Source organism: Dendrobates tinctorius, unplaced genomic scaffold (assembly GCF_039654945.1).
Source record: "Dendrobates tinctorius isolate UK_male_01 unplaced genomic scaffold, ASM3965494v1 ptg000274l, whole genome shotgun sequence".
Taxonomy (NCBI): Eukaryota; Metazoa; Chordata; class Amphibia; order Anura; family Dendrobatidae; genus Dendrobates; species Dendrobates tinctorius.
Genome location: NW_027361941.1, coordinates 1,118,944 through 1,144,235, shown reverse-complemented (window position 1 = coordinate 1,144,235; position 25,292 = coordinate 1,118,944). Strand labels below are relative to the sequence as shown.

General features: G+C 46.9%; 1 protein-coding gene across 1 annotated transcript; it reads right to left on the bottom strand.

The window, feature by feature from the left end:
• Window positions 1-1,935: 1,935 nt before the first annotated feature.
• On the bottom strand, window positions 1,936-22,186 carry LOC141072528 (uncharacterized). The gene is made up of 7 exons (XM_073559801.1): window positions 22,011-22,186; window positions 16,235-16,384; window positions 15,926-16,105; window positions 15,720-15,843; window positions 15,539-15,636; window positions 15,250-15,340; window positions 1,936-3,850 (listed from the first exon to the last, which is right to left on the bottom strand). Exons 1-7 carry the CDS (start codon window positions 22,104-22,106, stop codon window positions 2,073-2,075), a joined length of 2,517 nt encoding a protein of 838 aa, XP_073415902.1. The 5' UTR covers window positions 22,107-22,186; the 3' UTR covers window positions 1,936-2,072.
• Between the last annotated feature and the right edge of the window lie 3,106 nt (window positions 22,187-25,292).

Genomic DNA, 25,292 nt, shown 5'->3' with positions numbered 1-25,292 from the left:
GCCGTGGGTAAAATGCATGCGGAATTTGCAAGCGTTTTCCAGCAAAACACAAGCATTTTTAGCTTCCATAATGCTAGCGCTTTCCAACCGATTTGAAGCATCGCTTGAAATAGTGATACAGGTTGGTCCCACTTGTCAAGCATAGTGCTTGACAAGTGCGACCAACTTTTTACTATTGATGCTGCCTATGCAGCATCAGTAGTAAAAGATAGAATGTTAAAAATAAAAAAAATGTGTATACTTACCCTGTCAGCCCCCAAAGTCCTCCAGGTCCTTAGCGACGCTGCCAGCAACTTCCGTTCACAGAGATGCATTGCGCAAATGACCTCTGATGACGTAGCTGTCACGCAACCGTGACGTCACAAAGCTCATTCGCGCAATGCATCCCTGGGAACGGAAGCTGCTGGCAGCATCGCTGGGGGCCGACAGAGGGTAGATATCCATTTTTTTAATTTTAATTCTATTTTGTACAGAAATATGGTACACAGGGCATGGAGGAAAGTCTCCTCCAGACCCTGGGTACCATCCGCACATGAAGCACTCACTTTACGTATAGTGGGCATAGCCACATGTGTAAAGTGAGCGTTTCAATGCAATCCTATAGCAGCGGAATCGCCGAGATTCCGCAAAATTAATGGACATGGTGCGGATTTTACTGCGATGCGATTCTACAGCGGAAAAATCCACGGCATGGGCACAGCAATTGCGGATTCCCATAGGATTGCATGGGAATGCGTTGTTATAGCGTTATTTGCACAGCTGCCGGAGTGCTCACCGGGACTGTTCATCAGAGATAGCGGTGAGTATTCATTACTCTTCAGTAGCGCGCAGTGTCAGCCACCGGCTTCCTGCTGCTGCTGGCGGTCACGTGTGCCGCTACTTAAGAGAAATGAATATTCATTGGACTCATTCATTCATTCATCAGGAGACTATTTGATATTGAACTATATTCAAGCGGGACTAGATGAAGAAAACCCTAAAATCATGTATCATGTTATCCGAAACAGTCAGAAAACTAGCCCCATATTGGCAGATCCCAGAACTCACACTATATACTTTGTAAGTTTATAAGTCACTCCAGTGTCAGGAATAGATAGTATGTGACAATACAGTATATACCGCTCAGGGAACACTTACCTTTCAGAGATAATTTCCATATTCATACTAAATAATGGCACAGATCTCCCAGACATTATGATTGCACATATCCCTAGTCTTTATAACGATATTGCACTCATTCCCTGACAGACCGCAGCATGGCCATTAGTTAGAAGCTGCTAATGATCTTTGGAGCAGGTAAGTTTTCCCTGAGTGGTACGTATTGGGCCGTCTGAAGACTGAGTTTAGTCTAGGATAATTTGTCTGCACTACTAATTAACAGCAGTTACATTACCAAACTAGGGAAGTCCCTATAGGAGAAAAACACAAGAATTATACTGTATTTTCACATACTATCTATTTCTGACACTGGAGTGACTTATAAACTTACAAAGTATATAGTTTGAGTTCTGGGATCTGCCAATATGGGGCTAGTTTTCTGACTGTTTTGGATAACATGATAAATGATTTTAGTTTTTTTTTTGTCTAGTCTCGTTTGAATATAGGTCAATATTAAATAGTCTCCTGATGAGTCGTCTTTGGTGAGGACGATGAAACCCATAGAAATGAGAGGCTTGGAGAGTGAGTGTGTATACGTCAACTCACCCTATATACTGTACTGAACTGTGGGGTACATGTTTTTTCTATTAGTCACCTATTGACTAACCTTCAGGGGATAAATTATGGGTATAGTTTTATATTTGGAATTAATAAAACTTAGTTTTATCCTTTTGTCAGCAAACATGAGGAATGACAAGAGACAACCCATTTAAGAAGATTCAATTTTGGCTAAAACTATTCCAACAATATGAACATAAAAAAGTCTTCTCCCCTATGTGACATCTCTGATGTTTATTAACAGTTGATTTCCAAGTAAAACATTTCCCACATTAAGAAAATAAAAAAGGTTTCTCCTCTGTGTGACTGCTCTGACGTCTAACAAGAAGCACTTTCTGGTTAAAATATTTCCCACATTAGCAGGAAAAAGGCTTCTCTCCTGTGTGAGTTCCATGGTGATTAACCAATTGTGATTTCTGGTTAAAACATTTCCCACATTCTGAACAGGAAAAAGGCTTCTGTCCTGTGTGGACTCTCTGGTGCTTAACACAATCTGATTTATTGTTAAAACATTTCCCACATTCTGAACAGGAAAAAGGCTTCTCCCCTGTATGAGTTCTATGGTGATCAACCAATTGTGATTTCCGGTTAAAACATTTCCCACATTCTGAACATGAATATGGCTTCTCTGCTGTGTGAATTCTCTGATGTGTAACAAGACTTGAATTCTGAGTAAAACATTTCCCACATTCTAAACATGAAAAAGGCTTCTCTCCTTTGTGAGTTCTTTGGTGTTCATCAAGATTCCTTTTCTGGTTAAAACATTTCCCACATTCTGAACAGGAAAAAGGCTTCTCCCCTGTATGAGTTCTATGGTGATCAACCAAATGTGATTTCCGGTTAAAACATTTCCCACATTCTGAACATGAATATGGCTTCTCTGCTGTGTGAATTCTCTGATGTGTAACAAGATTTGAATTCTGAGTAAAACATTTCCCACATTCTAAACATGAAAAAGGCTTCTCTCCTTTGTGAGTTCCTTGGTGTTCATCAAGATTCCTTTTCTGGTTAAAACATTTCCCACATTCTGAACAGGAAAAAGGCTTCTCCCCTGTGTGAGTTCTGTGGTGACTAATAAGAGTCCCTTTGTGGTTAAAACATTTCCCACATTCTGAACAGGAAAAAGGCTTCTCCCCTGTATGAGTTCTATGGTGATCAACCAAATGTGATTTCCGGTTAAAACATTTCCCACATTCTGAACATGAATATGGCTTCTCTGCTGTGTGAATTCTCTGACGTGTAACAAGACTTGAATTCTGAGTAAAACATTTCCCACATTCTAAACATGAAAAAGGCTTCTCTCCTTTGTGAGTTCTTTGGTGTTCATCAAGATTCCTTTTCTGGTTAAAACATTTCCCACATTCTGAACAGGAAAAAGGCTTCTCCCCTGTGTGAGTTCTGTGGTGACTAATAAGAGTCCCTTTGTGGTTAAAACATTTCCCACATTCTGAACAGGAAAAAGGCTTCTCCCCTGTGTGAGTTCTATGGTGACTAATAAGAGTCCCTTTGTGGTTAAAACATTTCCCACATTCTGAACAGGAAAAAGGCTTCTTCCCTGTGTGAGTTCTATGGTGATTAACCAATTGTGATTTCCATTTAAAACATTTCCCACATTCTGAACATGAATATAGCTTCTCTTCTCTGTGAATTCTCTGATGTGCAATAAGAGTTGAATTCTGAGTAAAACATTTCCCACATTCTGAACATGAATGTGGCTTCTCACCTGTGTGAGTTCTATGGTGATCAACCAATTGTGATTTCCGGTTAAAACATTTCCCACATTCTAAACATGAAAAAGGCTTCTCTCCTGTGTGGGTTTTTTGGTGTGCATCAAGATTCCCTTTGTGGTTAAAATATTTCCCACATTCTGAACAGGAAAAAGGCTTCTCCCCTGTGTGAGTTCTATGGTGACTAATAAGATTCCTTTTGTGGTTAAAACATTTCCCACATTCTGAACATGAAAATGGCTTCTTTGCTTTAGGAGCAGTTTGTGTTTTAATGCCTCTTTTGTGACTTTGATTTTCCTTAGTAGTCAGTAATGAATCAGAAGATGGGACCTGTTTCATAGGATCAGATGACAGATCTTTGCTGTGAATGGATGATGATATATCTGGAGTAATGGCATTCACTTCATCTGTCAATAGAAAAACAGATTAGGCAGGTTACAGTTAATACAATAGTTAGGGTTACTGTTAGGCTAAAGTAAGGGTTATTGTTAGGGTTACTGTTAGGCTAAAGTCAGACTAAAGTTAGGGTTACTGTTAGGGTTAAATGGTTAAAATGGTCCGTCAGTATTATAGTGCAGAGGAGGCTTATGCACTTTTATGTTCTGACAGTGAAGAAAGTGCAGTGTCAGATGGCGATGTGGATTTCGAGGGCTTTAGTAGCAGCGACAGTGATAGCTCAGAAATGAGCAGTGATTCTGGTCCATCCTCACACACAAGGACCAGTACAACAAGAAGGACAAATAGCGCTTCTGGAGAAATGTCTCCAACTCAGGGAACAATGCCCAGTACTAGCGCTGTCCCTAGTGCTCTTGAATTGGCGCACACCAATGACAAATTGCACTACAACTTTTGGGGTCCAATTTCTCCTGTTACCCTTTGGAAAAAAAAATGGAGGGCGAAAAGATCATTTTTTGTGGAAAAAACATGACTTTTTATTTTAACGGCTCTACGTAATTAACTTCTAAGAAGCACTTGGAAGCTCAAAATGCCCATCACACATTTCCTTGGGGGGGGGGGGTCTAGTTTCCAAAATGGGGTCACTTGTGGGTTTCCACTGTTTAGGCACATCAGGGGCTCTCCAAACACGACATGGCAACCACTAATTATCCCAGCATATTTTACATTCAAAAAGTTAAATGGCGCGCCTTCCCTTCTCAGCCCTGCAGTGTGCCCAAACAGTAGATTTCCCCCACATATGGGGTATCATCGGCATGCTCAGGAGATATTGCAAAACAAAATGTATAATCCATTTTCTCCTGTTACCCTTGCGAAAATAAAAAAAACTAGGTCTAAAGGAAAATTTCTTGTTATAGAAATGTTTATTTTTTCCTTCCACATTCCATTCATTCCTGTGAAGCACCTGAAGGGTTAATAACCTTCTTGAATGTGGTTTTGAGCACCTTGAGGGGTGCAGTTTTTTTTTGAATGGTGACACTTTTGGGTATTTTCTGTCATATTGACCAGGGCTGTGGAGTCGGAGTCGTGGAGTCGGAGTTAGTTTTGGTTGGAGTCGGAGTCGGTAGAAATGTACCGACTCCAGCTTTAAAAAAAATGTATTAATATTTCATAATTGAACTTTCATATGAATTTTATAAATGTTACTCAAATATATATGTTCTATCAAACTATGAACAACAGTGATAAGCAGTTCTGCTGGAAATAGAGACATTTCTTACTTCTTGTGTGTCACTGTTCTCCACTGCCCTTATCTAATCTTATACTTGGTTAACCTCATGCTGCCCCAACCCCCCTACTTACAATGTATGAAACTGAAAGTGAAAATGTGTTGCAAATTCTTAGTAGTAAAGCTCCTCCTCTAGACTAGATCATACTAGGTGTGCGTCTTCCAAGCATCTCACAGCTGCCTGCTACTCAGAAGAGGAAGACTGTAAGAAGTATTATCCTTTCAACAAACTTTGCATCAGTTAACTGTGAGTACATGAGGAATAATAACAGTATTACTGACCACTATATCAGTTGTACGACCTGGCAATAATTTTGTACAATTGTTTTTAGGAAAAACAATTGTCATTTGGATTGTGAATGCAACATTAAAAACCTGAGAATGTCAAAGAAGCATCACATTAAATCAGCTGTATTTGAACATTTCACCATCACTCAAGATAGAAAACATTATGTCTGTCTGTGTATGACAAATGATCCAGACGAAAACAAATGCTGTGAAGCCAAGATGAGTGCATATTCAGGCAAAGATAAAAATGCTCCTACCAGAGCTTCTAATCTAAAGAGACATTTACAGCGCTTTCATCCAGAAGTACTGAAAGCAGTGGATGAGAAAGACTGCAGCCAAACCAATGAACCAGTGCCCAGCTCTTCCAGCCAAACAAAGGAGCAGAGAACTTTGCAGCCATCAGTTGCAAGATATTTTGTCAGTGACAAAGTTACTGTGACAATGACAGTAGATACATTTAAAAAACAGATCATAGAGCTTGTTGCAAAGGATAGTGTGCCTATTTCATTATTTTCACGACCAGCTTTTATGTGTCTGAATGGGGAAATGGCCCGCAAGCTTGGTGTTTCTCTGGAGAGAGAATTAGAAAATTAGTAATCGAAGAAGCTTTTAAACAAAAGGAAGAACTTAAAAAAACTCTCAAGGGACGCTTTCTGTTTCTTAAAATGGATGCCTGCACACGTCACAGAGTGAACTATTTTGCCATCAATGTCCGATTTGTTTGTGACAAAAATGAAATAGTTACCAAGACATTGGCCTTAAAAGACACCAAAGCTCATCACACCAGTGAGTTTCTCCAGGTCTTGGTGGAAAAGGTTCTGCAAGACTATGAACTTAAAAAAGAGCAAGTTCTTTCTGTCGTAACTGACAATGCTTCAAATATGATAAGTACTATTAAGCTAATGAATGAGAGTAATGATGGTGACCAGCAGCTAGAAGAACATTCTGGGTCCACAGACACAGAAATGTTTGAAATAGAGGAACACAGTATTGTAACTGAGGAGCAAACTGAAGTTGCTTCAGATGAACAGCAACATGATAGTTTAGATGATCTTGTTGAAACTGTGTCAATATGTTCTTTCATTCATCACATGCGGTGTTGTGCATACGCTACAGCTGGCTATAAGAGACAGTCTGCAAGAAGGACATGCTGCTGCACTGATTGGCAAGGTGAGAAAATTGGCTACTGTTGCCAGAACCCCTAAAGTTGACTCAATTTTGAAGAGACGTGCTGGAAAAGGGGCAATTATTGATCAAGCCACACGATGAGGCAGTACTTACTTAATGATTCAGCGCTTGGTTGAACTGAAAACCTTTCTTGTAGACATGGCTAACCCTTAACTGATGCTAAATGAAAGTCAGTGGAATCATGTGACTGAGCTGGAAAAATTGCTAGAGCACCCATTTACAGTGACTAAAAAATTACAAGCAGAGGACTTAACTCCAGGTATTTTCTTAAAGGAGTGGAAGAACCTGATGTTTCGCCTGTCCCAAAGAGGAGGGTTAATTGCAAGTGGCATTGCTACATCAATGAAACGGAGAGAGGAGCTACTATTACAAAATAACATTCTTTTGGCAGCTGTTTATGTAGACCCAATGCATCGGATTCTTCTAGATGATCAACAGCTAAGTAAAGGAAAAGAAGCTCTGTTTGAAATAGCAGTAAGGATGAAAGGGTTGCAGAACAGTCAGGAGGAACAAGAAGAATTTGGTCGTCCTGCCACATCTTCACCCTCATCATCAACTGATGAAGAATTTAATTTTGAAAAATATTTGGATCACAAGGACCGTGCAAAGCGTTCCCGCATAGAAGAAGAGTCATCCCCATCAAGGAACACAGCCAGTACATTTCAGCAGAATTTTTCATGTGCACTAAAAGAAATTGAGAAATTTGACCGTTCATCAAAAATAACAGTGCAACAAGCGATTCCTCTGTATCCTGACATTGTCAGAGATGTTGCCCGAGTGGTTACTGCTTTGCCACCAACACAAGTTAGTGTACAGAGGTTGTTCTCTGCTCTCAAAATAATTAGATCAGATTTGAGGGCATCCATGAAGGAGGATCTGACAGAGGCAATACTTTTTCTGAGGACAAATTAATAGATTTCTTCGTATTAACTGCATAAAAGTGTTTATTGCATATTTACTTACAGTTTAGAAAAGTTTATAAAAGTTATTTGCTATATTCTAATTGTATTCTAATAAATGTAGTTTTTGCTCTAAGTGGTCTGATTACTTATATGATGGTGAGAAACTGAATAAGCACGATGTTTAATATTTTACAACAGTAAATTTGTTGTTATGAATTGGCCATTTATGAAGGAGTCGGAGTCGGAGCCGGAGTCTGATAAAATCCAGGAGTCGGAGTCGCAACTGTGGCTTACCGACTCCACAGCCCTGATATTGACCCCCAAACTCACTTCAAATGTGAGGTGGTTCCTAAAAAAATGGTTTTATAAATTTTGTTGTAAAAATGAGAAATCGCTGGTCAACTTTTAACCCTTACAAAAGAAAATTGTTTCCAAAATTGTGCTGATGGTAGACATGTGGGAAATGTTAATTTATTAACTATTTTGTGCGATATGACTCTCTGATTTAAGAGCATTAAAAAATGTGAACATTGCAAAATTTTCAAAATTTTTGTCAAGTTTCCTTTTTTAACAAGTAAACGCAAGTCATATCAAATAAATGTTACCACTATCATAAAGTACAATATGTCACAAGAAAACAATCTCACAATCACCAGGATTCCTTGAAGCATTTTAGAGTTATGACCTCATAGAGTGACACAGGTCAGAGCTGAAAAAATTGGTCACAAAGGCAAAAACAGGTTCTGGCGTGAAAGGATTAATATTTTGTTGCACAACCTTTTGAGGCAATCACTGCGATCAAACGATTCCTGTAACTGTCAATGAGACTTATGTGGTGCTCTGATTACATGTTCATCTGTATTGGCTTATGACAGGTCGCTGATCCCTCACTGACCTGCCCCCATTATTACATAATGCATATAATAGCATTGATATTATTGGTGATAATGCCTATTATATTGTGGCTATTGTGAGGCATAGAAAAAAATTACATCCAGCAAATTGTCACCGGCGATGGCGGCGCCTGCGTAGTAGCATCTATTAGAGACTACACTCATCACTGTCCCCAATCTCCTCTTTTTCCTGTACGGATTTGGCTGTTCATCACTACAATGACACTCTTAGAAGCACCCTTGACCAAGTAGCTCCCCTCACCCTCAGAACCTCCAAGCACAGAGTGAAACAGCCCTGGCTCACATCGCAAACTCAACTTCTCCAGCGATGCTCTAGGAGTGCTGAACGCCTATGGAGAAAAACCTGCACACCAGAAGACTTCATCCACTTCAAATTTATGTTAAGAACCTATAACGCTGCCCATCACCTCGCCAAACAGAGCTACTTCACCACCCTGATCTCCTCACTAGCCAACAACCCCAAGAAACTTTTTGACACCTTTCACTCCCTCCTCAGGCCGAAAGCACAAGCCCCTATCACAGACATTTGTGCTGATGACCTGGCCTCCCACTTTACAGAAAAAATAGATAATAGCCGTCAGGAAATCTGCACCCAACCACCAAGTGCTGTGATTCCCATGGCTCACTTTCCACATTTGATCCCATCACAGAAGAAGTCTCCAGACTCCTGTCTTCTTCTCGTCCGACTACATGCACGACCGACCCCATTCCCTCTCTCTCCAGTCATCACAACTCACCTAACTACAATCTTTAACCTCTCCTCGGGCATCGTCCCATTCTCCTTCAAACAAGCCATCGTTACTCCATTACTAAAGAAACCCGCTCTCGACTGGGGCGTGGCCTGGCGCGGATGTGAGAGGACGTGAGGCTGAGGAGCTCCACTGTCATTCTGAAGAATAATCCTTAATAGGCCGACATAACAGAGACCCGTGCACACTTACTGCTGTGGTGGGTGCCCGAGGGCCGAGTGGAGACACCGGGAGTGAAGAGTGCGGAGATGGGGAGGAGGAGGCAGAAAGACGTCGGGGAGGACGGCAGTGTGGCTGCACAAGATGGCGCTGGGAGAGTGGAGGAGGCACAGAGACTGACTGAGAACTATGGCAGAAGGTCACAAATTATCCAGAAGCTGCAGCGCTTTGCAAGGGAAGATGAGGGGGGCACCGGAGAAGGTACTGTGCTGGAGGGAGAGAGAATGAGCAACGAAGCTGCAGGAGAGGCTGAAAGCAGGGAGGAGGGGGGAGGGGGAGTCACTGTCTCTGAGTGTGCATCTGAAGAGGAGGATAGTGAAGCTGACGAGGAGGGCCCTGAAGGGGAACCAACTTTAAAAGATGTCTTTCTGGTGGTATTGTTCTGTAAAAAAACACTGACTAAGTTGAGCAGCCGGGTTGATAATATTAAGGAAGAAATTATTGGAATTAAAGAGGCACTAAACAAGGCGGATGCTAGGATGGGTGCTGTGGAAGAGAGAGTGAGCACCACTGAGGACACTGTAAATAAAATGCAGAAAACTCAGAACCAGCACACGCAAAAGATTTCAGAAGTGCACTTAAAACAAGATGATCTAGAAAATAGATCTAGGAGAAACAATCTTAGATTTGTGGGATTCCCGGAAAAAGTAGAGGGTAACGACCCCACTGACTTTACTGAGTAATGGATCCTATCTAAAATTGGCAGAGACACACTCTCCAGTGTGTTTGCGGTAGAGAGAGCACACCGCGTTCCCCTGCGACCCCTCCCTCCGGGTAGTGCCCCCCGTACAATGTTGGCCAGGATACTTAACTGCAGAGATAGAGAGACTATCCTCCGGGAGGCTAGGAAGAAGGAGGACCTCATATTTAATGGACGCCGTATTGAAATATATCCGGACTATTCAGCAGAGGTTCAGAAAATGCGGATGAAATTTGGCGAGGTCAAGAAAGGACTGAGAGTGCTGGGAGTGAAGTACTCTATGTTATATCCCGCCAAACTGAGAGTAGCAGCTTTGGGGTCTGTTCAGTTTTTTCCAACCCCAGAGGAGGCCGTCAAGTGGATGGAAATCAACCACTCCAAACTAAGGGCTGAGAAAGAAGGAAAAGGCTGAAGAAGAAGAATTTTTCGGACATTTTTTCTCTATTTTTGAATCTGTGCCCCGCGACGCCTGGGTACTCAGATCTATTTTTGGGTCGTAGATCCTGGGTTTTTTTTTTTCTTTTATGTTTATTGAATTATCCATGTTAGAAAAAGTTATGTGGCCTATTGGGCATGTTTGTATGTGACGGTGGGAGCGATGTACGCCCAAGTGAAGGAGGTTCAGTGGCTATTCGAGGGCTCACAGTAGCTAGGTGCCAGTTGCACCCTCTCTCGTTGGAGAGAGAGAATCTGTTATACGGGGAAGGAGGGGAGAGGGGGGGCGGGGGGGATCAGGGGGGGATATGTTGTGGGAGAGTTTTCATACTGCAATGTGATAAAGGGACTACAAGAGACCGACTAGAACTGATGTTCATAGGACATAATGAGTGGTGATACAAGAATTCTAAGTTGGAATGTGAGGGGGGTTTCAGATCCAAGTAAAAGAGCGGCAGTCATGGCAGAAATTAGAAAGTACAATCCAGCTATTACGTGTTTACTAGAAACTCACTTGATTAAAGGAAAAGAAAAATGGCTGGAGAAAAAATGGATTACCCGGGCCTATCACTCTATGTATTCGGCCTACGCGAGGGGAGTCTCTGTACTGATACATTCTCATGCTCACTACGAGGAAATTGAATCTTACGTAGATAGGGATGGGCAGTTTGTTTCCCTGAGATGCCGAATTTCTGGTGTATGTGTGATTATAGTGGCACTTTATATTCCACCCCCATATTCGAAAAAGAAACTACAAGAGATTTTTGAGTGGACGGGGAGGGGAGGGGAATGTCCGGTGTTAATATTAGGGGACGTTAACAATGTCATGAACGAGTATTGGGATCGTGTGGGAATCGGGGGAATTAACCCCAGGAAGGATAGGATGACTCCATTCGGGACATATGTTAGTGAGATGGGTATGATAGACTTATGGAGAGTGCGGAATGAGGGGAACAAATGCTTTTCGTGTTATTCGTCCTCGTATCATGCCTTATCGCGCATAGACTTAGCATTAGGTAACAGGGGCATGGACGGAATAGTTGGGACGGTGGAATATTTACAGAGAGTTATCTCCGACCATAAGGCAATTGAAGTTAGTTTGAGACTGGGAGTGGGAAAAAGGAGGAGAGTAGGGGGGACAATACATCCGGAATGGCTCAAATGTCTTAATATGGAAATTATTAAAAAAGATCTTATTGAATTCTTCCAATTAAATGAAGGTTCTGCTGACTCACTTATAGTGTGGGATACCATGAAAGCATATTTAAGGGGACTATTCATACGAGATATTTCGAGACGTAAGACACAAACGAGACAGGTAAACCAAGAGACTACAGACAGATTGAGCAGGGCAGAGGAGGAAATGATATGTAGGCCCAGTATAAGGCCACTAAAAAGGCATTAAAAGAAGCACAAGAAGAAGTAAATAAGTTATATTTACAAGGGATAGACAAGAAAAGGGCATTCCAGAGAGCACTGTTCTATGACGAAGGGGAAAAGGTGGGACACTTACTGTCAGTGATATCTGCGGCGCAGAAAGGGTCCACACAGATATATAAAATTGTCAAGGAGGATGGGGTAACTCATAAAGCCACCTCTGGGATATTGGAATGTTTCCGGGAATACTATGTAAAATTATATACCTCAGAATTGGGGGTTAGAGAACAAGAAATGGATAGATACTTACAAGAGATAGAGATACTTAAGTTAGATGATACTGATAAACAGAATCTGGAAGAATTATTTACTGTAGAGGAAGTGGAGAAGGCTATTCTGTCATTGGCAAATAATAGGTCACCTGGCTCTGACGGTATCCCGGGAGAAGCATATAAGGAACTAATAGAGGTCGTAGCACCTAAACTTAAGGAGGTATTTGAAGATGCAGCGGAGAGAGGGGCTTTGCCGAGGTCTAAGAGGGAGGCCATAATTGTGGTTATTCCTAAGGAGGGGAAAGATGCCTCATCCGTTGAATCCTATAGACCCATCTCGTTATTGACGTCAGACGTTAAAATATTAGCTAAAATGTTGGCGATAAGAATGTCTGGGGTTGTTCAAAAATTGATACATCCAGACCAATCGGGTTTTTTTACAAAATAGATCTACTGCCATTAACCTACGTAGACTCTTTCTTAATGTACAACTCCCGGCAGATAATGTAGGGGAAAGGGTGGTGGCCTCGCTGGATGCACGAAAGGCATTTGATAGGGTAGAGTGGAATTATCTATGGGCAGTATTGAAGTTAATGGGATTCGGACATAGATTTATTTCCTGGATTAAATTATTATACGCGGATCCAAAGGGGTACATTAGGATTAACGGGGAGACCTCGGAGTCGTTTGGGTTGTTCAGAGGAACTCGTCAGGGATGCCCCTTATCGCCGTTGCTATTTGCTACTCTGCAAGGAGTTTGTATGTTCTCCCCGTGTTTGCGTGGGTTTCCTCCCACATTCCAAAGATAGAGAATTTACATTGTGAGCCCCATTGGGGACAGTGATGATAATGTGTGCAAACTGTAAAGCGCTGCGGAATATGTTAGCGCTATATAAAAATAAAGATTATTATTATTACTGCAATGCTCTATTAATTGGCCTCTCAGTTACTCTACTATCCCCTCTCCAGTCCATCCTCAATGCAGCAGCCAGGGTCATCCATCTGGCTAATCGGTACTCGCCCGCTCTTCGCCAATCCTTACATTGGCTGCCCATTCATTATAGGATCCAATTCAAAGTACTTGTTCTCACCCACAAAGCTCTCCACAGTGCGGCACTCCCCTACATATCCTCCCTAATTTCTGTCTATCGGCCTGACTGTTGCGCTCTGCAAACGACTTTCGACTAGCATCTGCACTAATCAGTACCTCCCACTCCTGACTCCAACACTTCTCCCGCGCTGCGCCAATCTTTTGGAATGCTCTACCCCAAGAAATGACTATCCACAATTTGCATAGTCTCAGGCGTTCCTTTAAAACACATTTGTTCAGAGCGGCCTATCACGTTCACTACTCAAAGTCATTGTATGTGTAAGTGTGCGTGTGTATCCCATTCACTATCTCCATCCATTCCTCACTCCCACAAGATGGTTGGACCATCATTGTAAATACACCATTGTAAATACACACCAGTACTTTGTATCTCCCCCACCTCATTGTAGATTGTAAGCTCTCACCAGCAGGGGTGCCTTATTTTGCTTTAATTATTGTATTGTTAACATTGTTACTTATGACTTGTGTTTTGAAACTGTTAAACTGTAAAGCGCTGAGGAATATGTTGGCGCTATATAAAGATTATTATATAAAAATGGGGGGCAGGTCAGTGAGGGATCAGTGACCTGTCATAAGCCAATACAGACGAATATGTAATCAGAGCACCACATGAAGCCCCGCCCACAGCCCCACCACAGAGCACGAGAATTTAATTAACTGAAAGCTACAAATACAGATTAAACAGTAAACCAGAGTTGCCCTCATTTATGGTGGACCATTGGAGCTACTATGGATCCTGAGCAGAAGATTAGAGAAAATAATATTGCTCCCCATTTCAGGAGAGATTGTGCAGTAATCTGAATTCCTTAGGATCAAAAACAATGTAATGTATGACGTGGAGTGAATCCATGACACCAGGGCTGGAGCCAACACATCTCCTGCAGGCGGGAATAAATGTATATTACAGCCCTCAGCCACGCACAGCTTAGAGATCTATCATGGCACAGGTGGAATGTTTGTCCTGTAGATTATCACAATCCTCCTTGAAGTTAGTTGGTTTTAATACAAACTGAAATGTCAGGATAAAGGGAAACTCTGCTGTTATTGGACAGAAATTCACATTTGGCCTCACTGCACATTTACTGTTGTCCATCATAAAAGGGAAGTTTGGCCAGAAAGACTGGACCTGGTCTTGTAGGGACCATGAGACATTCAGCAGCACAGAAGGGAGAGAAGATTCATCCGATAAGATCTCAGTGATCTAGGAAGCCAACAGCATCATTACCCTCCGCTTACTCTTACAGGCCCAGCATAAGATTTTTCTTTAAGTGATTTTCTAACCCGTCAGCACATTCTACGCACGCTGTCATTTGGCTTTATAGTTACAGATCTGGGCAGGTAACGGTCACCGTCTCCTAATGTGAAGGAGAGAATGGCTAATGAAATCAATTATTAACCCTTATACAAGTCAGTTCACATATGGTGTACCAAGATGGCGTCTGTGTCTTCAGACAACACCCTGGAAGGAATCCTTAGAATGCAGAAGCTGAGATACTGCATACCATATATGGAAGTGAAGCTGAAATGGACCTATCATAGACGGACACTGGCTCCTCAGAAGATTGTGCGACACCCATTTCCTGTCTCTCTGTCATAAGAATAAACTTCAGTTGTGTAGAAGCCTTTGCTGAGAAAGGAGTAGACATCTAAATCTGTGTTCGGTGTGACTCTTGAAGCGCACACTCAGCCTATATTGGGTCAGGTACAAGCAATCATATAGATCTCGCTTTAAGGGATCACCTTCACACTAATCCCAGGGGGTAGGATGATCCTCCAGGTTGTAAGTTCTATTGAAAAGGGCTTTCAATGCCCAAAGTCATTTGAACAGTTTTGGGTGGAGAATGTTGTGGTCTAGAGGCAAAATGGTGATCATGGTAATACGGCCGGACTACACCACCGATAAAGCAGCCACAGCCGGTGACTGAGAGGAATCTGTGACGTCTCTGCATTCAGTGGTTACTACTCACCTGGGTAGTCATATGTGGGAATCTCCTCTTTACACCACTCATCTTCTCTCACATATGTCTCTGTAGTATTAATATGGGTCAGATCTTCACCCTGAAACAAATATTGTAAAAGTCACAGACAGATGGAGAAGTCCCATCTATGATCAGCTCTAATCCTGCCATCTCCACCGTTCTCATTACACAAGTATAAAACATATAATACTGGTGGATAAAACAAGACTGAGCACAAGACCTTCACAGCCGTCTACACATCATAGGGGAGATCTCCTGACACCTTCTCTCCATCTACCTGATGATCCTGAGGAGCACTGGGATCTTCTTGGTTACAGTCCTGTGGAAGAAGAGGACGGGGACATCTCTCTGGTGTTGTTCTCTTACTGGATAGATCTGGAGGAAACACATACAGGGACTGAATTCATTCTCTACATACAGATAATTATAGGCCGTGTGTATTTAGTCCTGTCTATTACCTGGAGATGTGAGGGGCTGGGGAACCTCCATTATGACGTTCTTGTACAGATAGCTGTGTCCTTCTAAATACTCCCACTCCTCCATGGAGAAATAGACAGCGACATCCTGACACCTTATAGGAACCTGACACATACAATGATACCGTCATCCCCCGATCCCTTCATAGCGTTACCTTATAATGTCCCAGCATTCCCAGCAGTGTCACCTCTCCAGTCAGCAGCTCAATCATCTTGTAGAGGAGTTCTAGGATCTTCTGGTCATTGATGGCCTCATGGATCAGGGGGTGAGGTGGAGGCCCCGTGATTGGGCTCAGGGGTCTTCCCCATCCCTCAGACACAGGGTCCTGACAGCGATCACTAGAGGTCTTCTTCACCACTGTGTAATCCTGGTAATGGAGGGACACATTAATAAATCTCACTACAGACATTTCCAGAGTCCTCACCTCTCCAGTTCTGTCCATCTGTTATTCCCATAGATGAGAATAATGTAATGTGACGTCATCAGAATCTCTCACCTCTCCAGTGAGACGGAAGAGGATCTCTAGGGTGAGGTGTAACATCCTCTCCGCCATCTTGTCTCTGTCCATATCCATCCTTGATGGGTAAATCAGGAAAATTCTCTTCTGTAGAAGATCTTCCCTGAGAGGATCCGATATTGTAGAGACCTGAATGAGAAGATGATCCAATGTAACATCATAAGAATCCTGTGTAATAATACAATTACTGGAGATAATAAGGGAAACATATGAGATTTATTATCTTACAGGGTTTAGTTTTCTTCCCTGACATCTACTAATAAAACCTATATATTTAGGCCACAGACAACAAGCAGTTTCCTCCTCGGAGTCGGCAGCAGAACACGTTCTTCATAGACTCATCTTCCATAACGCTAATTCTCGTCTCATTACCGACACTGGAATCGGCATTAGCAATACTGCAGGAGATATTCATTACACGCGACATGAGAAATAACTCCTTCATGATGAGGACGACATCTTCATCTTCTACTGCGGCTCTAGAAACAGATTTGGCCAGTCGGTCACTGACTCCATCCCCACCGGCCGTCTATATGAAGGTTTCCCGTCTTCCCCGCACTGGAATCTTCTATCACGTTAGATCTCAGCTCTGAGTCATACACAGAAGTTTGAGGCTTTTAGAAAAGATTTTTTGTTTCCACAAACACAACGGACAGAAATGATCTGATCCCAAAGTCTCCATGTACAGTGATTTATGGGGTTTATTTCTGGCCTTAGACTTTCCTATATAACAAGAAAAACTCAAGAAAAAGCCGACATTAAAACGTTTCTAATGAAAAATTGGCTCCAATAATTCTTGTAAAAAGAAAAACAAAGCAGAAGACACGTTTTACTATTTTTTAACAAGTGAAACTTTTTTTTTTTTTTTTTTTACAAATTAACTCTTTTTGGAACCATAAGGCTGAGTTCACACGTGGCGTTTTTCCGCGTTTCTGCGGCGGTTTTAACCGCGCGATTTTGCCGCAAAAACGCGAAAAATAAGCATCCCATGCATTCCTATGGGATTCCGCAATGCTGTGCTAATGCTGCGGTTTTTACCGCAGCGGAATCGCTTCGCGGTAAAAACCGCAGCATGCTCATTAATTTGCGGAATCGCGGCGATCCCGCACCCATAGGAATGCATTGTTCCGCTTATTTCCCGCATGTGGCTGTGCACACCATGCGGAAAGTAAGCAGAACAATTGCGGATGGTACCCATGGTCCGGAGGAGAGGAGACTGTCCTCCGGGCTTTGGGTACCATATCCCTGTAAAAAATAGAATTTAAAATAAAAAATATTGTTATTCTCACCCTCCGACGTCCCGCGCAGCCTTCCCGCTTCTCTTCACGCTCTCGTTCCCAGTAGTCCTTTGCGAAAATGCTCGCGATGACGTCCGTTCTCGCGGGATCGCGAAGTCTCGCGGTCATTCGCGCGACGTCATCGCGAATTACCGCGAGACGTCGCGATCCCGCGAGAACTGACGTCATCGCGGGCATTTTCGCAAAGGATTACTGGGAACGGATGCGCGGGACGTCGGAGGGTGAGAATAACACCGTTTTTTTTTTTTTTTTTTTACATTCTATATTTTACTACTGATGCCGCATAGGCAGCCTCAGTAGTAAAAAGTTGGTCACACTCATCAAACACTATGTTTGACGAGTGTGACCAACCTGTCAATCAGTTCTCCAAGCGATGCTACAGATCGCTTGGAAAACGCTAGCATTTTGCAAGCTAATTACGCTTGCAAAATGCTAGTTTTTCCGCGGGAAAATCGTGGGAATTTAAAATGTGATTTTCCCGCGGACTGGAATTCCGGAGTTCCGGTACGTGTGCACTTAGCCTAACAGATGTACACCGCAGGGACGGCACAGGAGCGGCTGCAAAAAAAAACCAAGGCAGTTTAAAGGGAAGATGCCATCAAAGCCGGATGTGGCGTTTGCCTGCGTTCCACATGCCGCATTGGCGTGCGTTCCACATGCCGCATGTGGCATTAGCGTGCGTTCCACATGCCGGAAATAAAAGGCTGTGGACCGCGCGTCATCAAGCCAAATCGGTTGCATATTCTACTTCTATGTGGTTCAAGAAACCACAAGTTATTTTGGCTTGCGTTCCACTTACTGGAAACACTAGGTTGTGGAGTGCACGCCTCTGCCTCATGGGACACAATTAGTAGTCTGCCTTCATTTGAGTGTCGCAGATTTTTTCCTTGCGGCTCACGCACCTTTATGGCATCCTGGCGTGCGTTTCAACCACCGGAAGTACTATGGTTTGTATTTCATACCCCTTTAGCTCAGCACTATGGCACCTCACCTCCTATCACAAGGATAAGTCCCCTGATGACTCAGCTTGGAAGAAACGCTTTGGGCCCTTCCATGGGGGGTGCAGGGCTTGTTTAGCACAGGGGGAGCTGTGGACGGTCAGGGGGGAGTCTTGGGGATAGATTACTGTTAGCCATTTAGGGTCTTGTAGGGCATTTTCTTCCCCTTGTCCTATATGGAGCATCCTGGACCCAGGATCTCCTTTTCCTCCCGCACCCCCTTCATGAATTGCTGAGCTTGTGCCTTTCCTCACTTATTGCTCTGGCATATTTCGGGTGGTAACTCTATTAATGTCATCCAGATTCCAGTCATTACTGTTATATGCAGCCAGAATCTGTCAGTCGTTGCTTGCAGGGTTCTGTGGGATTCTCCCAGATCCACAACGTGAGATTCTGGGACTTGCTGATTGCAGTTCAGCCATTGCAAGTGGGAATCATTCCTCCTGATCGGGCTGTGCTCCTCATGCCCCTTTATTTGTGACTTCACCCAAACATTTATATTCACTCACTCTGGGGGACACAAAATTGTTTTTATCCTACTATCTTACTAAAGGTTATGTTTTATCTCCTGTCCACCACACTCCAGCTGTGATGGAAATATATACATTTCATACAGATCTCACTTGCATATATCCTTATATACTGATAGACACATTTTCATAGCTATCTTGAACCTTATAATAAATTGCTGAAAATGACCTACTAACCCCATGAGCCAGTCTGGAGAACCAGCATAGTCTCGTGGTAGCATTGTCTTGTGATATATCAGCCAGCCATGGGAAAGGAGGAAGTTGGACCAGATGCACTAGCTGATATCGGAGGTTTGCTGACATTGCAAGACAATGCATAAGAGTAAACCATATGATGCTAAATCACCCTCATGTCGGACACTGCCATATAAGTTCATTTACTCAAATAGCCAATAGCATTAAAACACAAGCCTTATGTTAATTGACTAACCACTCCTTTCTGTATGTAATGAAAAAACCATATATGTGCAATAAACCAGCAGACTGGAAAGAGATACTGCTAACAAGGTGTTTAGGGTGTCTTTTCTGTTGAGCGCTCAATGAGACTGTTCTAATTAGGACAGGCCGCAGCACACAGAGATATATCTATCCAAATTTCCATATCATCTGGCGCAGAGACGCGGGGCTGTGGACAAAACGCACGGGGACCCTGTTGACCAGAGAGACGGAGGTGCCGACTAAGGCCTTGACTCATGGGGACGGAGATTTGCGCAACTCCATAAGTAAGGTAAGAAAATCTGGTTATCTTACCTGAATGTCCCCTGTGCCCAGTCCGGGTCTGTACCTCTAGCGGGTCAGGTGTGGTCACCACCGCATTCCCAGGTAGTGTAAAAGTCCACACCCTTATCCAAACCCTGGGATAAGCCAAGGTGTCTGCTTTGTGTCCTGTTTGTGTCTAGATCCGGGAGAAAGCTGGTGGAACGGTGATTGATTGTGCATGTGGTTGCTGGGAAACCGATATCTGAGAGATTCAACTTCCCCTGCTAAGTCCTCACAAATAAACCTGTACACAGGGAGGACTGGAGAGGCCTATCCAGGTATGAGTTGTGGGGGCTTAGAGAGATATCACTAGTCGAGTCTCCCATCAAGCTATCACATATACACCCATGCATCGGAAGGGACAGGAGCACCCAGATCGCCAGGCACGTGGTGGTGTTTAGTTTGGGGGAGATATCGCAAGCCAAATCACTTGACAGGTTGCCACCGATTCACCTGTACATCGGAAGGACAGGAGAGGCCGGCCAGGTACAGATGGTGGCAATTTTGTGGGAGTTATCACCGATTCCTGTTACCGGCGGGACGACCGGTACAGTGTGTTAACATTCCCGGGTGACCGAGCGCAGTACACCCAGTGTGATTGGCAGTTGTCGGTTACCAGAGCTGCTTGTGCTACGTGTCACTAAAGAGGGCCTCGATTTCTCCCCGGACGTCTACATGTGCATCAACCTATAAATTCACTGCTGTTCTCCATGAAGATCTGAAGCAGAAAGTTTTTTTCCTTTCCTTTTACACTTCCTCTTTTGCCCGTGGGGTGCGTCTCTGATATTTTTCATATTGTCACATTTGTTCTGTACTCTGCTTTTCCCTTGTTTTATCTTGCATTTGGTGGAAGTTTTTTACTGTAGTGTGAGAATTTTTGGGAATGCTGGGCTGTTGAATATATACCATTGTCTCAGTTTGCTCTTTTGTTTCCATTGTTCTCAAAAGATTTTACTGAGAGACGCAGGCAGAGGAAAGGGGAAGTGTGTGTATCCTGCATTTGTGCACGGACATTTTATTGTTGGAAGTTGTACTCAGTCCCCGTCCGCCACGCACCAGCTCTGCTCCCGTCCGCCACGCTCCAGCTCTGCCCCTGTCCGCCACGCTCCAGCTGTGGCTCTGCCCCCGTCCGCCACGCACCAGCTCCGGCTCTACTCCCATCCGCCACGCACCGGCTCTACTCCCATCCGCCACGCACCGGCTCTACTCCCATCCGCCACGCACCGGCTCTACTCCCATCCGCCACGCACCGGCTCTACTCCCATCCGCCACGCACCGGCTCTACTCCCATCCGCCACGCACCGGCTCTACTCCCATCCGCCACGCACCGGCTCTACTCCCATCCGCCACGCACCGGCTCTACTCCCATCCGCCACGCACCGGCTCTACTCCCATCCGCCACGCACCGGCTCTACTCCCATCCGCCACGCACCGGCTCTACTCCCATCCGCCACGCACCGGCTCTACTCCCATCCGCCACGCACCGGCTCTACTCCCATCCGCCACGCACCGGCTCTACTCCCATCCGCCACGCACCGGCTCTACTCCCATCCGCCACGCACCAGCTCTACTCCCATCCGCCACGCACCAGCTCCGGCTCTACTCCCATCCGCCACGCACCAGCTCTACTCCCATCCGCCACGCACCAGCTCCGGCTCTACTCCCATCCGCCACGCACCAGCTCTACTCCCATCCGCCACGCACCAGCTCCGGCTCTACTCCCATCCGCCACGCACCAGCTCCGGCTCTACTCCCATCCGCCACGCACCAGCTCCGGCTCTACTCCCATCCGCCACGCACCAGCTCCGGCTCTACTCCCATCCGCCACGCACCAGCTCCGGCTCTACTCCCATCCGCCACGCACCAGCTCCGGCTCTACTCCCATCCGCCACGCACCAGCTCCGGCTCTGCCCCCGTCCACCACGCTCCAGCTCTGCCCCCGTCCGCCACGCTCCAGCTCTGCCCCTGTCCGCCACGCACCAGCTCCGGCTCTGCTCCCGTTGGCCACGCACCAGCTCCGGCTCCGCCCCCGTCCGCCACGCACCAGCTCCGGCTCCGCCCCCGTCCGCCACACTCCAGCTGTGGCTCTGCCCCCGTCCGCCACACTCCAGCTGTGGCTCTGCAACCCCATGCCCAGCCTCTGCTCCCCCCACACTCTCTCTCCACACACCGTCTCCCTTCTGTCCTCTGCGGGGTGTCGCCGATCCCTCCTCCGGGCTCCTCTGCTGCGCGCTCTCCACACTGCTCTCCTGTCGCTCCACAACATCGATGATCTGTAATACCGGAAGTGAGCCGCTTCTACTTCCGGTTACAGCTGTTAAAAAAAAAGGTAGAGGCTAAATCCAAGTCGGCTTGGAGCTGTGCTGACGTCATGCCCATGTGACCAGAAGGGGCGGGGCCTCCTCCTCCATAGAGCAGAGCAGCAGACAGGAAGCTGCCGGTGTCATGGCAGGTAAGTGGATGTTCATGCACGAGCTGGGAGGGGGTGATGTTGCTTGCATGGGGCTGCATGCTGGAGGGGGGTCTGCCTGGGGAGAAGGGGGTGATGTTGCTTGCATGGGGCTGCATGCTGGAGGGGGGGTCTGCCTGGGGAGAAGGAGGTGATGTTGCTTGCATGGGGCTGCGTGTGCCTGCTGGAGGAGGGGTCTGCCTAGGAAGAAGGGGGTGATGTTGCTTGCATGGGGCTGCGTGTGCATGCTGGAGGGGGGTCTGCCTGGGGAGAAGGGGGTGATGTTGCTTGCATGGGGCTGCGTGTGCATGCTGGAGGGGGGGTCTGCCTGGGGAGAAGGGGGTGATGTTGCTTGCATGGGGCTGCGTGTGCATGCTGGAGGGGGGTCTGCCTAGGAAGAAGTGGTGATGTTGCTTGCATGGGGCTGCATGTGCATGCTGGAGGGGGGGTCTGCCTGGGGAGAAGGAGGTGATGTTGCTTGCATGGGGCTGCATGTGCATGCTGGAGGGGGGGTCTGCCTGGGGAGAAGGAGGTGATGTTGCTTGCATGGGGCTGCATGTGCATGCTGGAGGGGGGGCTGCCTGGGGAGAAGGGGGTGATGTTGCTTGCATGGGGCTGCATGCTGGAGGGGGGTCTGCCTGGGGAGAAGGGGGTGATGTTGCTTGCATGGGGCTGCGTGTGCATGCTGGAGGGGGGTCTGCCTGGGGAGAAGGAGGTGATGTTGCTTGCATGGGGCTGCATGTGCATGCTGGAGGGGGGGCTGCCTGGGGAGAAGGGGGTGATGTTGCTTGCATGGGGCTGCATGCTGGAGGGGGGTCTGCCTGGGGAGAAGGGGGTGATGTTGCTTGCATGGGGCTGCGTGTGCATGCTGGAGGGGGGTCTGCCTAGGAAGAAGTGGTGATGTTGCTTGCATGGGGCTGCATGTGCATGCTGGAGGGGGGTCTGCCTGGGGAGAAGGAGGTGATGTTGCTTGCATGGGGCTGCATGTGCATGCTGGAGGGGGGGCTGCCTGGGGAGAAGGGGGTGATGTTGCTTGCATGGGGCTGCATGCTGGAGGGGGGTCTGCCTGGGGAGAAGGGGGTGATGTTGCTTGCATGGGGCTGCATGTGCATGCTGGAGGGGGGGCTGCCTGGGGAGAAGGGGGTGATGTTGCTTGCATGGGGCTGCATGTGCATGCTGGAGGGGGGTCTGCCTGGGGAGAAGGGGGTGATGTTGCTTGCATGGGGCTGCGTGTGCATGCTGGAGGGGGGCTGCCTGGGAAGAAGGGGGTGATGTTGCTTGCATGGGGCTGCATGTGCATGCTGGAGGAGGGGCTGCCTGGGGAGAAGGGGGTGATGTTGCTTGCATGGGGCTGCATGCTGGAGGGGGGTCTGCCTGGGGAGAAGGGGGTGATGTTGCTTGCATGGGGCTGCGTGTGCATGCTGGAGGGGGGCTGCCTGGGAAGAAGGGGGTGATGTTGCTTGCATGGGGCTGCATGTGCATGCTGGAGGGGGGGCTGCCTGGGGAGAAGGGGGTGATGTTGCTTGCATGGGGCTGCGTGTGCATGCTGGAGGGGGGCTGCCTGGGAAGAAGGGGGTGATGTTGCTTGCATGGGGCTGCGTGTGCATGCTGGAGGGGGGTCTGCCTGGGGAGAAGGGGGTGATGTTGCTTGCATGGGGCTGCATGCTGGAGGGGGGCTGCTTGGGGAGAAGGGGGTGATGTTGCTTGCATGGGGCTGCGTGTGCATGCTGGAGGGGGGTCTGCCTGGGAAGAAGGGGGTGATGTTTCTTGCATGGGGCTGCGTGTGCATGCTGGAGGGGGGTCTGCCTGGGGAGAAGGAGGTGATGTTGCTTGCATGGGGCTGCATGTGCATGCTGGAGGGGGGGCTGCCTGGGGAGAAGGGGGTGATGTTGCTTGCATGGGGCTGCATGCTGGAGGGGGGTCTGCCTGGGGAGAAGGGGGTGATGTTGCTTGCATGGGGCTGCATGTGCATGCTGGAGGGGGGGCTGCCTGGGGAGAAGGGGGTGATGTTGCTTGCATGGGGCTGCATGTGCATGCTGGAGGGGGTCTGCCTGGGGAGAAGGGGGTGATGTTGCTTGCATGGGGCTGCGTGTGCATGCTGGAGGGGGGCTGCCTGGGAAGAAGGGGGTGATGTTGCTTGCATGGGGCTGCATGTGCATGCTGGAGGGGGGGCTGCCTGGGGAGAAGGGGGTGATGTTGCTTGCATGGGGCTGCATGCTGGAGGGGGGTCTGCCTGGGGAGAAGGGGGTGATGTTGCTTGCATGGGGCTGCGTGTGCATGCTGGAGGGGGGCTGCCTGGGAAGAAGGGGGTGATGTTGCTTGCATGGGGCTGCATGTGCATGCTGGAGGGGGGGCTGCCTGGGGAGAAGGGGGTGATGTTGCTTGCATGGGGCTGCGTGTGCATGCTGGAGGGGGGCTGCCTGGGAAGAAGGGGGTGATGTTGCTTGCATGGGGCTGCGTGTGCATGCTGGAGGGGGGTCTGCCTGGGGAGAAGGGGGTGATGTTGCTTGCATGGGGCTGCATGCTGGAGGGGGGCTGCTTGGGGAGAAGGGGGTGATGTTGCTTGCATGGGGCTGCATGCTGGAGGGGGGCTGCTTGGGGAGAAGGGGGTGATGTTGCTTGCATGGGGCTGCGTGTGCATGCTGGAGGAGGGTCTGCCTGGGAAGAAGGGGGTGATGTTTCTTGCATGGGGCTGCGTGTGCATGCTGGAGGGGGGTCTGCCTGGGGAGAAGGGGGTGATGTTGCTTGCATGGGGCTGCGTGTGCATGCTGGAGAGGGGGCTGCCTGGGGAGAAGGGGGTGATGTTGCTTGCATGGGGCTGCGTGTGCATGCTGGAGAGGGGGCTGCCTGGGGAGAAGGGGGTGATGTTGCTTGCATGGGGCTGCGTGTGCATGCTGGAGAGGGGGCTGCCTGGGGAGAAGGGGGTGATGCTTGCATGGGGCTGCGTGTGCATGCTGGAGAGGGGGCTGCCTGGGGAGAAGGGGGTGATGCTTGCATGGGGCT

Excerpts from the sequence above, each read along its gene's own strand:
- LOC141072528 (XM_073559801.1), bottom strand. The coding sequence starts at position 22,106 with ATGTTGTGGAGCGACAGGAGAGCAGTGTGGAGAGCGCGCAGCAGAGGA. Across the intron at positions 15,844-15,925 it reads TTGAGCTGCTGACTGGAGAG|GTTCCTATAAGGTGTCAGGA; the intron begins GTGACACTGCTG and ends TGTATGTGTCAG. Across the intron at positions 3,851-15,249 it reads TCCCACATATGACTACCCAG|ATGAAGTGAATGCCATTACT; the intron begins GTGAGTAGTAAC and ends TTCTATTGACAG.